Consider the following 14,711-nt stretch of genomic DNA (forward strand, 5'->3'; position numbering starts at 1 on the left):
TATACATACTCTACATTTATAATCAAATCCATAGGAAAAAACATACCCATCCCATTTTTCAGTGGGGAGATGGCCTCTGTGTTCTCCCTCGGAACTCGCAGGGCATTCGTGTCTATGTAATAGGTGGGACCGCCTTGTTTGCCCTTATCACCATCGATTTCCATCAGTGTACTTCCATCATCTCTTTCTACCACCATACCAATAGCTGTAGGGAAATCCACCTGGAAGAGTCAAAAACATGATTTACAAGTTTTATATGCTTTTATCAAGGAGTCATTTCCCACCAACTAATATCTTTTACCATATTTGAGTTAGACTTTCTGAGTGAATTTAACTCTGCATGAATGGCTCCTGTATATCCAATTAACTCTAACATTACACTGACCTTGGGACAGTCTTCACCAGCATAACCAGCTCTCACAGTATAGGATCCAATGTCAAAAACAAGGGCTCCAACTTCATCTGAAAAGATGAAAAGATAACCAACATTAACAACTTACAAGTACCATATGAAAATTAAAGAGTACTTAATGTGCTTATATTCATGTTACTACTACTTTGAACCTAGTTTTAAATATGCTTTAAAGACTTATTTAATTAAAATATAGCAAGTCAAATATAGTATATTAGTAGAGGTTCAATCAGCAAAGAGACGATACGCTAAAATTAGGTAATTTAAGGAGAGTTTTTCTCCAAGCCAGGCAGCAATATGTGAACCGTGAACTTCCAGATGGTCAAGCTGGTTTTAGAAAAGGCAGAGGAACCAGAGATCAAATTGTCAACATCCGCTGGATCATGGAAAAAGCAAGAGAGTTCCAGAAAAACATCTATTTCTGCTTTATTGACTATGCCAAAGCCTTTGACTGTGTGGATCACAATAAACTGTGGAAAATTCTGAAAGAGATGGGAATACCAGACCACCTGACCTGCCTCCTGAGAAACCTATATGCAGGTCAGGAAGCAACAGTTAGAACTGGACATGGAACAACAGACTGGTTGCAAATAGGAAAAGGAGTATGTCAAGGCTATATATTGTCACCTTGCTTATTTAACTTACATGCAAAGTAGATGATGAGAAACGCTAGGCTGGAAGAAGCACAAGCTGGAATCAAGATTGCCAGAAGAAATATCAATTATCTCAGACACGCAGATGACACTACCCTTATGGCAGAAAGTGAAGAGGAACCAAAAAGCCTCTTGATGAAAGAGAAAGAGGAGAGCGAAAAAGTTGGCTTAAAGCTCAACATTCAGAAAACTAAGATCTGGTCCCATCACTTCATGGGAAATAGTTGGGGAAACAGTGTCAGACTTTATTTTGGGGGGCTCCAAAATCACTGCAGATGGTGATTGCAGCCATGAAATTAAAAGACGCTTACTCCTTGGAAGGAAAGTTATGACCAACCTAGATAGCATATTGAAAAGCAGAGACATTACTTTGCCAACAAAGGTCCGTCTAGTCAAGGCTATGGTTTTTCAAGTGGTCATGTATGGATGTGAGAGTTGAACTGTGAAGAAAGCTGAGTGCTGAAGAATTGATGCTTTTGAACTGTGGTGTTGGAGAAGACTCTTGAGAGTCCCTTGGACTGCAAGGAGATCCAACCAGTCCATTCTAAAGGAGATCAGTCCTGAGTGTTCTTTGGAAGGACTGATGCTGAAGCTGAAACTCCAATACTTTGGCCACCTCATGCGAAGAGTTGACTCATTGGAAAAGACTGATGCTGGGAGGGATTGGGGGCAGGAGGAAAAGGGGACGACAGAGGACAAGATGGCTGGATGGCATCACCGACTCGATAGACCTGAGTTTGAGTGAACTCCGGGAGATGGTGATGGACAGGGAGGCCTGGCATACTGTGATTCATGGGGTAGCAAAGAGTCGGACACGACTGAGCAAGTCAACTGAACTGAACTGAAGAGTTTACTTATTAAAGGGTCTACTTACAAAGATACAACAATACAGGAAAACCATAAAGGACAGTATGATATCCTAGGATGAGTGATAACAGAAATCTGTTGCCACACTGAGAACTGAAGAAACATGAGGGAGGAACTATTACTAGAACCTGGAGAGACTTGTGTCGGGAGGGTACCTGACAGGAGCTGCGATCTTCAGTTGAGGATGGAGTCAGCCTAACACATCTGCCAACCTCTCCCCACTGGCTAGGGTGATCATATCATTTCTCATCCAAATGGAGCTACTTCTAAACGTGGTAAGAGCCCCTGTTAATAATCACACCAGGACAAGTGGCACAAAGCAGGAAGCTCCGTTACCCTGTGTGTACTTAGCCGCTCAGTCGTGTCCGCCTCTGTGCGACCCCATGGACTGTAGCCCACCAGGCCTCTCTGAACCACGGGCCAAACCAAAGGTTGACCGTGCACAGATGCAGTCTACCAGGGTCAACCTTTAAGCAACAGAGCGGGTGGACACAGGAGTAGAGTGGATCTGGCAGGGCCAAGGAGGGAGATCTGGTACACTGAGGCACATCATTTTTTTCATACATTAAACAACAACATATTTCATGGAATTTGGGAAGAAATTTAGCAAAACCCCAAGAAAAATAAGGAACCAGAGGTAAGGTATAATGTTATAAGGTATAACGTGGGCCAGGTAAAAATCATTAAAATGAAGGTACCAAAGTTTACACATTTCACAGAAATGTGTAGGAGATAAAAGCTTAATGCGGAGAGAGAAAGCTGTCTTTTTTTTCATGTTCAAATTCAGAGAAAAGCCTTTAATTATACTTTAAAAATGTGTGTGCATACATGCGTGCTCAGTTACTTCAGTCACATTTGATTCTCTGCAACCCTACGGATTGGAACCTGTCAGGCTCCCCTGTCCATGGGATTCTCCAGGCCAGAATACAGGAGTAGGCTGCCATTTCCTTCTCCAGGGGATCTTCCCCACCCAGGGAGCCAACCTGAATCTCCTACACTGCAGGCGGGTTCTATACCACTGAGCCACCAGAGAAGCGCCACACTTTAAACACTTCACCCAAAACGGCACACTTCCTAAAAGAAGGCACTTGGGTTTTCTAGGCATTGATTTTTGAAAGAAGGAATTTTCACTGAATTATTAAAAAAAATATTGCTTAGCTCGATTAAATTGACAAGATCAAGTCTGGTAAGACCAAGTATTGTCAAAGAAGTAGAAAAAGAGGAGCTCTTACATATTTGCCAGCAAAAGTTGTAAACTGATACAAACAGTCTGGGGAATAGTCATATCTACTAAAACTGAAAATGTGCATACATAGAAATTATACTTATTATCTTCTCTAGAGAAACTCTCTCACGTATATCACGAGCAGACATGTACAGGAAGCCTCACTAGCTATATATGTGACCTCAGGTGATTTACTAACCTGTCTGCCTCAATTTCCTCATATGTAAAATGTGCAATAACAGTTCCTATCTCAGTGGATGCTCGAAGTACGGAAGCACTTAGAGCAATACTTGGTACATAATAAGCACATAAGTGTACTGGTGTTATAATTATCATCACACTGCTTGCTGCAGGAAAAGGTAGATTAAATGGTCTCTCAGTAGGGAAATAAACTACAGCTTATCATACAGTGAAATATTTACTATTGCTACATAGTAGTTAAAAGTGAATAGTCCAGATCTGCATGTATCAACATGGATAAATCTCGAAAGAATTACTTTAAAAACCTAGTTACTGTACACACATATTTTAATACTATTTAATTCATTATGGATTCACACACACTTAATGAAAGTATAAAAATACGTATAGGGTTGGGGAATATTACATCCCAACTTCAGCTCACTGGTTACCTCTAAGGAAGCAGAGAGGAGGAATCTATACCAACAACATCTTATTTCATAAAATATCTGAGGCAAATATGACAAAATATTACATTTATTTAACCTCAGCAGTGAATATAGAAGTATCACATACAAACTTACATAAATTTTATTTTTAATATTAAGTATTCAAAAACTAAACTAATAAGTTTTAAAATAAAGACTATTACACTATAATTATCACAGTTGAGAGATGGTTTCTTTACAGCACAATAACCTCATTCTTGTTGAAATAAAATGAAGAGCCACCTATGTTTATTTCTAATTTGAAAAGAATCTTTTGCATTTGTTACATTTCCCAAAGTAATCAACTTTTCTCTACACAATCTCTGATCCAAATTATTTTGTCTTAAAGAAAAGGCCCTTAAAAGCAGTATACTGCAATTATTTTCACCACAGCATGTAAACTTAAGTATAAACAGTAGGTAAAGTAGTGTTCCAATGAACATGAATTGGTAAACTCTAAGACTTTAATTAACCAGAATACTCTTGGGTAAAGAAATATCCTAACTAAATGAATTGATCGCTTGGTTAACCAAAACTTTCTACTCCTGCTCTCAAGGATCAACCTTTTACCTCACACCAGGGCTTTTAACCTCTTCTGTGTCATGGACCCTTGGACAATGATAGAGGCTCAACTGTTTCATCCTAAAATTTGTGTTCTTAAGTCCTGCTGTTGTTCAGTCATATGGGCTGCAGCATGCCAGGCTTCCCTGTCCTTCACTATCTCCCAGGGCTTGCTCAAACTCATGTCCTTTGAGTCAGTAATGCCATCCAATCATCTCATCCTCTGTCACCCCTTTCTCCTACCTTCAACCTTTCCCAGCATCAAAGTCTTTTCCAATGAGTCAGCTCTTCACATCAGGTGGTCAAAGTATTGGAATTTCAGCTTCAGCATTAGTCCTTCCAATGAACATTCAGGATGGGTTTCCTTTAGGATTGACTGATTTGATCTCCTTGCAGTCCAAGGGACTCTCAAGAGTCTTCAACTCCACAGTTTGAAAGCATCAATTCTTCGGCGCTCAGTCTTCTTCATTCAAGGTCCAGCTCTCACATCCGTACATGACTATTGGAAAAACCATAGCTTTGACTCAGTTCAGTTCAGTTCAGTCGCTCAGTCGTGTCCGACTCTTTGCAACCCCATGAATCACAGTACGCCAGGCCTCCCTGTCCATCACCAAATCCCAGAGTTCACTCAGACTCGCGTCCATCGAGTCAGTGATGCCATCCAGCCATCTCATCCTCGGTCGTCCCCTTCTCCTCCTACTCCCAATCCCTCCCATAATCAAAGTCTTTTCCAATGAGTCAACTCTTTGCATGAGGTGGCCAAAGTACTGGAGTTTCAGCTTTAGCATCATTCCTTCCAAAGAAATCCCAGGGTTGATCTCCTTCAGAATGGACTGGTTGGATCTCCTTGCAGTCCAAGGGACCCTCAAGAGTCTTCTCCAACACCACAGTTCAAAAGTATCAATTCTTCGGCACTCAGTTTTCTTCACAGTCCAACTCTCACATCCATACATGACCATAGGAAAAACCATAGCCTTGACTAGACGGACCTTAGTCGGCAATGTAATGTCTCTGCTTTTGAATATACTATCTAGGTTGCTCATAACTTTTCTTCCAAGGAGTAAGCGTCTTTTGATTTCATGGCTACAATCACCATCAGCAGTGATTTTGGAGCCCAAAATAATAATGTCTGACACTGTTTCAACTCTTTCCCCATCTGTTTCCCATGAAGTGATGGGACTGGATGCCATGATCTTCGTTTTCTGAATGTTGAGCTTTAAGCCTACTTTTTCACTCTCCTCTTTTACTTTCATCAAGAGACTTTTTAGTTCCTCTTAAGGGTGGTGTCATCTGCATATCTGAGGTTATTGATATTTCGCCCGGCAATCTTGATTCCAGCTTGTGTTTCTTCCAGTCCAGCGTTTCTCATGATGTATTCTGCATATAAGTTAAATAAGCAGGGTGACTAGACCTTTGTCAGCCAAGTGATGTCTCTGTTTTATAATATGCTATCTAGGTTTGCCACAGCTTTTCTTCGAAGAAGCAAGCATCTTTTAATGTTGTGGGTGCAGTCACCATCTGCAGTGATTTTGGAGTCTTAACCCCAAGTAACTGAATGTCTGGAGATAAGGTATTTAAAGAGATGACTAAGTTAAAATAAGATCATTAGGGTAGACTCTAATCCAGTATGACTAATATCCTCACACGAAGAAGAAACCTGGACACGTGTATGTACAGAGGGAAGACCTATGTGAAGGCACCAGGAGAAAGGACTACAAGGAAAAAACCTCCAAACAACCCTAGCAACACCCGATCTCAGACTTGTACCCTCAAATACTGTGAGAAAATTAATTTTTGTTGTTTAAGTCACTCATTCTTTGTTATGGCAGCAAACTAATACACACAGCTCAGGACACTTATGAATGTCTTCTTAGAATGTTCTCAGATAGACTACTAAAAAAAAACAAGATGAATATAGATAGCTATATCCATGGACTCCTTAGGGAGGGCAAGGACCCCCTGTCAGGAGCCCCTCCTCTAACTCGGCCTTTGTAATCTGCCCCGCTCCTACAGCCTCAGCTTCTACCTAGTGATGCTTCCAATCTCAAACTTACCCCTCAAGCCCTCACACCTTCACCTAATCTGTATCTCAAACTTCTTACTGTACATTACTTCCACCCGATGTCCCCTGGGTACCTCAAATTCAACATACCTGAAGTATCGTCTCCTTCCCCCACTCTGCCTAATCTAATCTCAGCAGTGCTTATCACAGTTAGTGGTCCCAGCCATCAGAGGCAACAACTTTCCTGAACAACTTCTTATTTTATATCTCTCATCCAATTCTGCCAAATATTTCTGCTAAACATTTTTCAAATCCCTTCTTCTTTAATGCCATTGCCACTGCCTGAGTCAAGTTCTTATCGCAACTGGGAATTACCATAATTCCCCATGGTACTGTGCTTCCATCTTTACCTTCTGGACCCACCTTTTCTTTCAAAACTATAACTCTGAACATCTTGGTACATAAATCCTTCAACAAAAAGAAAGGGGAGAATCATGCAGTGCTTTATCATCATCTGCAAGATAAAATTAAAATCATTCCACCCAAGTGATATACAAGACCTAGCATAATCTGGCAGCAGTCTCTCCTCCCACTTCACACACCTGCATTACTGAAGATTATGTTGTCTCCTAAACACACCACTTACTCCGCATATGCTGTCCCTCTCTATTCCTCTTTCATCATCTTCATAACCTCCCTTGTAAGGTCGCTTGACTCCTCCACATTAAGACCTTTCTTGACTGTGCCACCTTTGCACCTTCTATGTACTGTCATTATTGAACATACTCCACTGAATTAGTCAATATCCTTATCATCAGTAAAAGACTTTTCACATACCACTAAGAAAAACACATGCTTCCAATTAAACTGTGCCATGCCACCAATATCATTCCAACTTCAGCTCTTTAAATGTATGTGGGGTGGGGTGGTTATACAACTAAAACTACATGAAATACAGTGTCTGTTTATTTGACTGACTTACCTATAAGACTTTGAACTTCTTGAAGGCAGAAGCTATACTCTGCATATAATAAGCACTCAAAAAATTTCTGTGAAAAGAAAAATCTAACAAGTCAGTTATACCTGTCTTTAGGGAAAGAAGTACGTCAAGGCTGTATATTATCACCCTGCTTATTTAACTTATATGCAGAGTACATCATGCGAAATGCTGGGCTGGATGAAGCACAAGCTGGAAATCAAGATTGCAGGCAGAAATATCAACAACCTCAGATATACAGATGACCACCCTTATGGCAGAAAGTGAAGAACTAAAGAGCCTCTTGAAAGTGAAAGAGGAGAGTGAAAAAGTTGGCTTAAAACTCAACATTCAGAAAACTAAGATCATGGCATCTGGTCCCATCACTTCATGGCAAATAGATGGAGGAACAATGGAAACAGTGTCAGACTTTATTTTGGGGGGCTCCAAAATCACTGCAGATAGTGACTGTAGCCTGAAATTAAAAGACACTTACTCCTTGGAAGAAAAGTTATGACCAACCTAGACAGCATATTAAAAAGCAGAGACATTACTTTGCCAACAAGTATGGTTTTCCAACATCACATCCATGGATGTGAGAGCAGAACTATAAAGAAGGCTGAGTGCCGAAGAACTGATGCTTTTGAACTGTGGTGCTGGAGAAGACTTTTGAGAGTCCCTTGGACTGCAAGGAGATCCAACCAGTCCATTCTAAAGGAAATCTGTCCTGAATGTTCACTGGAAGGACTGATGCTGAAGCTGAAACTCCAATACTTTGACCACCTGATGCGAAGAACTGACTCATTGGAAAAGACCCTGATGCTGGGAAAGACCGAAGGAAGGAGGAGAAGGGGATGACAGAGGATGAGATGATCAGATGGCATCACTGACTTGATGGACATGAGTTGGACAAGCTCCGGAAGTTGGTGATGGACAGGGAACCCTGGTGTGCTGCATTCCATGGGGTCGCAAAGAGTCGGACACGACTGAGCAACTGAACTTAACTGAATTAGTGTGGTAAACTGGACATAGTAGAATTTTAATTTGAGGAAGACTCTCTTGATTCTTGGAAATTTTTCATATGTTCATTTTCCTTTTTTAAAGGATGAGAGGTAAGTCTATTTCCTGTAGTTCTATTAAGTCTATCAGTTATGTCTATTCTGTAGTCCTGTATAGGTCTATTGTTCTGTTAAAAGCTAAGGCTTCCTTCGTGGTTCAGTGGTAAGGAATCTGCTTGCCAATGCAGAAGACTTGGGTTTGATCCCTGGGTCGGGGAGATCCCCTAGAGAAGGAAATGGCAACCCATTCCAGTACTGTTGCCTGGAAAAATCCCATGGACAGAGAAACCTGGTGGCTACAGTCCATGGGGTCACAAAGAATTGGACACAGCTGAGCACACACACCTTTTACTCCTGAGTAAATGGCTTCCAAGTTTAGGGGTGAAGTGATATTTCTGAGAAAACATGAAGCAATGAGGGCAATTTTCTAACCTGGTCTTAAAAACATTCCAACACGATACTGGAAGCTGACTTTGCGAAGAGGTAAGAAGGCTGTTTTACTTTTTTGTTTGGACAAGGGTGCCCCAATTCACAGGGAGAATGATTTTGAGAAGTTTTTATGATTAGAGATGGGAAGGGGGGCTGTGGAATGATAAAAGTAATGAAGTATCGAAGATGGACCGGTAGTATACCTGTTTATTTCTGTCAAGGAAAGGAGACTGAAGCAGAGGAGTACCGTGTAAGATAGACACAGGAGCAATGAGTAGGCCCAGAAACCAGTTATGGAAAGTGTGAAAATCTGGATGAACTGTGCATTAGATCTAAAGCGGAGTGTTAGGTCTGATCAGGAAAAAAACACTGGAATAAAAGAGCTACCAATTTTAAAAATTAAACTACAAACATTCATTTTATAAGCAAGTTAGTTAAAAATACAGTTTACTAAGTTAATTACACACAAAATGTGGGTGGGAGGTTTCGTTGCCTTTTACAGTAAACCTTTTGGGAAATGTGACCCACTATAAATACTGGTCATACAGTAGCAGCTCAAACACAAAATCATACACTTATTTTTGTCAGTTTTAAATACTTTATATGTGAAACAGGCTTTAAGATATACTCCTCTACATGAACAAAGTGATGTTTATTCTGAATATCTAAATCATACATGAATATGCTGTGGTTATATACTTGAAAAATGACTTAAAATTTTTTTAATGAGAAAAGGTTTTACTGAAATGCCTTTTCTTTATCCCAGAAGTTCCTGTTGCCCATTTGCTAGAAAGTTATGTAACTCTAGGCTGGTTAATCTTTTCTATGCCTTATTTTCTTCTTTAGTAATATGGGGAAAAGTAGAACCACCTCCCATGGCTGTTGTGGATTAACTGACAATGCATGTATTAAATACAATGCATTACAAGCCTCTGTCATGAAGAACAGTTCCTGGTACACAGGATGCACTCAATAAATGTTGACTGTTGCAATTATTGGTATCCATTTCTACCTTACTCACATTAAAATACTCAGTGGACAACCTTTAGGTCCTTAGATGAGTGAACCTGAGAGTCAAAACAATCAGCAGGGACTTCCCCATAGACAGCAGCCCACCAGGCTCGCCCCTCCCTGGGATTCTCCAGGCAAGAACACTGGAGAGGGACTTCCCTAGTGGTCCAGTAATTAAGACTCTGTGGTTCCCACGCAGGGGGCTTGGTTCTGTCCCTGATCTGGAGACTAAGATCCCACAGGCTGTATGGTGAGGCCAAAAACGAAACAAAACAAAAAATAGAGTCTGCAGCCTCCACGAGCACGTATACTCAGCTTTTTTGTCAGAATTACATCTTCAGGTGGGGAAAAAGTAAATCATGAAGATCCACTAGGCTTTCTCCAAAGTAACAATGGAAAACTGATTCTTACACTTCAGAAATCAAAACCAAAAACATATATGGAGAAGGAGAGGGTGAGGGCCAGCGTGTCACCTGAGCAGAAACTCAAGCTTCACTTCAAAACTACTAAAAACTTTGAAAAGCTTATTTTCATCTCCTACCTATAATATTCCATCCGCTCAGAAAACAGTATCCTTACTGAACACAGTAACAAAAGCACGACTTTGAGTTTCTTTCTTCTCTAATTCATCAAAAACATGAATCATATACATCAATGCTTCATCTAAGCATCTCGAAAAAACGGAGGCTCCAATTCGGTAGATTTAGAGTGGGGCTTGAGATTTTACATTTCTAAAGAGCTTGCAGGTGATGCTGCTGCTGCTGCTCCTTGGATCATACTTTTAGTAGTAAGTGCAGCATTACCGCCGTTTAATCTTCACAACCACCCCAATGGGTAGGAATTATCATTCTACAAACGACGAACCTGAAGTTGGCAAAAGTTAAGTAACTTACCCAAGGCCAATGAGCTTACTAAGTGGTGAGGCTGATATTACAACCCAGGCCCATGGTAATCTTTCACTACACAGGAGCCCACCCATCTTTAAGCAACCTTAAATTGCATATGTTCCTAAATTACGCCGGTGCAGAGTCGCCCACGAATAAGTCCGGAGCATCCACAGTCAACAAATAGGGAGAAGTTATTGAAAGGCGTGAGGCTGCGTGAGCGCGGATGGAGAAGGAGGCTGTGTCCTGAGTGGCCACGACTCCTCCAATCAGTTCCACTCCTCGCGGCTCGCTGTGCCACCTCCGAGACGCCGCGGAAACCCTCCAGCCACGCCGACGAACTGCTGGGACCTCCCAACTTTAAACGGGCGCGCACACCGCGACAGAGCCGGCTGGGAGAGAGGTGACCCTGCGGCCAGTCACTCCAGCCGCGGCTCTCCGGGCCTGGCCCGCGAGTGGAGCTGCCCGACCAGCCCCGGACCGCGCGCAGCCCCAAAAGTCGGCTCCTCGGCGGCCCGAGGCTGGAAGGGGCCGTAGGGGGCGGCGACTCCCGGCGCCTGTAGCGCTCGCCGAGCCGGGTGGGCTCCGGAGGCGGGCAGAGCGCGGGGCGGGGATAGGGCGGGGAGGCCGGGGTCCCCAGGGGGAGACCGGAAGGGCCGCCGGGAAGGGGAGGGCTGGGGGCGGCGGTTACAAACCCCACAAGCTAAAAAGGCGCGCTCTCCCGACCGACCGCACTCACCTCCCCCGTATACCCCGCCGCTCATGGTTGCTGTCGACGAGACTTCTACTCGTAAAGGCCACCTGGCGAAATGACTGCAACGGCTGCGACTGCGGGTCTGCAGAAGCGCTAGCCCCCGACTCCCTTAACTTCCACCACCACCCCCCTCAGGCAACAAAGCGGCGGCCACACACACCCGGAACGCAGTCACACTTGCTGTCTCCTGCTATCGGCCAATCACAAGAGGCCCGGCTACACTTCAACCAATAAAAATAAGGCTGTGCTACAGCCTTGTCGCGGCACAGCCAGTTTAGCCAATCGAAGGCAGCCATAGGGGCGGGGAGAGAGGAAAGCGACGGAAGGAGGGAAGGAGTTGGGTTGCGGAACCGGGGAGGCGGGGCTTCTTTAGTGGGAGGGAAAGTGGGGCGGAGGGAGCTGGAGGGGGAGGAGGAAGGCTGGAGGCAACAGTCTGGGGCGGGCTCAGGATGTAGCTGGGAGCGGAGGAGAGGTGGGAATCCGGTAGAGCAAGCTAAGCCTCTGAAAAAGAAGTCTGGAATTTGAGAAAGTGTCTCCACCAGGAGTACCCGTGGTTTGGGCTTGTAGTGAATGAGGGTTGGTGTTTTTTTGTTTTTTGTTTTTATTTTTTTCAGAAAAAGTATTTTCAACTAACTGAAAAAATTGAATGTTATCCTCCACTTTGGGGTAGAGGGCATCAGTAAACCAGACAAACCGATAAGACCCTGGAATTTTAAAAGTGGTTACTAATAATTAAAAGAAGGAGATGACACAGTATCCCAGTTAACTTTAGTAGCGCTTAAAATGTGTCATCAATTCCTTTTATCCTGTGAGGCAGGTGTAATACAATGTAATCAGTCCTCACCTGAGCGAGCACCTAATCCTAAACACATCTCGGAACGGTCTGTTCTTAGTCCCCTGTGTCTACCAACCCAGTCAGATCACCGTTGTCCCTCTCCCAGGATTACTACAACAATTTGTCCCTTTGCCTCTTAGCAGGCAGCTTGATCTATAAAAACTCCCAAATCACGGTCATGTTGTAAATCCTTGAGGTTAATAGCCGTCCTTAAATTAGTTTGTCTAGAGTCTAGACATATAGGTAGTTTTTAAGAACAATTGATTAACTCCATCAATCTCAGTGCCACAGAGTGGCAGAAAGTGATTGTAGGATAGGGAACAAGGCTAGTGAGAAAACCCTTTACTATTCACTTAGTGTAATCTCGGTTGTTGTTCACTCACTAAATCGTGTTTGATTCTTTGTAACTGCATGGACTGCAGCCCACCAGGCTTCCCTGTCCCTCACCATCTCCTAGAGTTTGCTCAAACTCATGTTCATCCAGTCAGTGAAGTGAAATGAAGTTGCTCAGTTGTGTCCGACTCTCTGGGACCCCATGGACTGTAGCCTACCAGACTCCTCCGTCCATGGGATTTTCCAGGCAAGAGCACTGGAGTGGGTTGCCATTTCCTTCTGCATCACCAGATGGTGATGCCATCCAACCATCTCATTCTCTGGCCTTCCCTTCTCCTCCTGCCTTCAATCTTTCCCAGCATCAGGGTATCCCAATCATTTAGAAACATCGTTTACCCAATGAGATAATGCATAAGTCAGCAAAGTATGGCCCCAGGGCCAAATTACCCTGCCTTGTTTTTGTTTTAATGTTAATTAAAAAAATTTTTTTAATTGAAATATAGTGGTTTATAATGTATCAGTTTCAGGTGTATTGTAAAGTGGTTCAGTTACATACACATATAATATATATTCCTTTTTTACATACTCTTCCATTATAAGTTATTACAAGATAATGACAATACTTTCCTGCAATCTGCTTTGTTTTTGTATGGCCAGTGCAGTGAGTTAAGAACAATTATTCCATTAACATTAAAAAAAATTATTTTTAAGAAAAACATTTTGTGACATGTGAAAATTATATGAAATTCACATTTCTGTGATGATAAACCAAGTTTTACCGGAACACAGCAGAGCTTATTCGTTTATGGCTGCTTTTGCTCTGTAAGGGCAAATTGAGTTTTACTACAGACGCTGTGTGGCACACTAAGCTGGAGGATATATTTACTATGGGATCCCTTACAGAAAGAGTTTACTGAGACAGTGCATGTAACACATCTACCACGTGCACCAGGTACTGTGTGTTAACTGTGGTCCCTATGACTACAGCTCTCACTGGGGATACATAGTTCAGTTCAGTTGCTCAGTCGTGTCTGACTCTTTGTGACCCCATGCATCGCAGCATGCCAGGCCTCCCTGTCCATCACTAACCCCTGGAGTTTACCCAAATTCATGTCCATCGAGTTGGTGATGCCATCCAGCCATCTCATCCTCTGTCGTCCCCTTCTCCTCCTGCCCCCAATCCCTCCCAGCATCAGGGTCTTTTCCAATGAGTCAACTCTTCACATGAGGTGGATTGGAGTTTCAGCTTCAGCATCAGTCCTTCCAATGAATAGCCAGGACTGGTCTCCTTTAGGACGGACTGGTTAGATCTCCTTGCAGTCCAAGGGACTCTCAAGAGTCTTCTCCAACACCACAGTTCAAAAGCATCAATTCTTCGGCGCTCAGCTTTCTTCACAGTCCAACTCTCACATTCATACATAACCACTGGAAAAACCACAGCCTTGACTAGACAGACCTTTGTTGGCAAAGTAATGTCTCTGCTTTTGAATATGCTATCTAGGTTGGTCATAACTTTCCTTCCAAGGAGTAAGCGTCTTTTAATTTCATGGCTGCAATCATCAAATGCAGTGATTTTGGAGCCCAAAAAAATAAAGTCTGACACTGTTTCCACTGTGTTTATAGTGCACAAAAATCCGTTTTTTATCTATTTACCATTTAAATGAAGAGTAATTCATATAGCACAGTATCAATAGATTATACTGATACCTCAGTATTGTCTCTAACATTTCCCATGGAATTAAGATATTGTCCCACCAGTTAAGAGTCCATGAGAAAACAAAACAGTTCTTCGGGGTTACAAAGGACCATATCCCTAGCCTCCAGGGAGCCCTGAGATGCAGTTTCTGTCTCCTCCTACAGACAGCACTCTGGAGTGCTGGGGACTCTTCAATCTGACAGCACAAAGAGATTGCTTGAGAAAATACTGAAAAGTCACAGTTAGATGTTTTTACTTAAAGTAAGGGTTCTGCTTCATTTGATAATTTGGAAAGTTATTGGAAAACAGACAAAAGCAGGGACCAGCCAACATTTTATGGTAAATTT

The 14,711-nt window shown here is 42.6% G+C and overlaps 1 protein-coding gene across 2 annotated transcripts in view; it reads right to left on the reverse strand.

The window, feature by feature from the left end:
* ACTL6A (actin like 6A) overlaps nucleotides 1-11,679 on the reverse strand; it is a 32,784-nt gene extending 21,105 nt beyond the window's left edge. The window contains exons 1-4 of one of the 2 annotated variants that reach the window (XM_060393422.1): nucleotides 11,486-11,679; nucleotides 4,630-4,885; nucleotides 386-462; nucleotides 47-221 (exon numbers count right to left, since the gene is read on the reverse strand). In XM_060393422.1, the coding sequence (XP_060249405.1) occupies nucleotides 47-221; nucleotides 386-462; nucleotides 4,630-4,648 (271 nt within the window). In that variant the 5' untranslated portion in view covers nucleotides 4,649-4,885; nucleotides 11,486-11,679. The remainder of the gene's footprint in view (nucleotides 1-46; nucleotides 222-385; nucleotides 463-4,629; nucleotides 4,886-11,485) is intronic. The other variant, XM_027958144.3, reaches the window with a different exon arrangement.
* Nucleotides 11,680-14,711: the final 3,032 nt, after the last annotated feature.

This window comes from Ovis aries, chromosome 1 (genome assembly GCF_016772045.2).
Source record: "Ovis aries strain OAR_USU_Benz2616 breed Rambouillet chromosome 1, ARS-UI_Ramb_v3.0, whole genome shotgun sequence".
Taxonomy (NCBI): domain Eukaryota; kingdom Metazoa; phylum Chordata; class Mammalia; order Artiodactyla; family Bovidae; genus Ovis; species Ovis aries.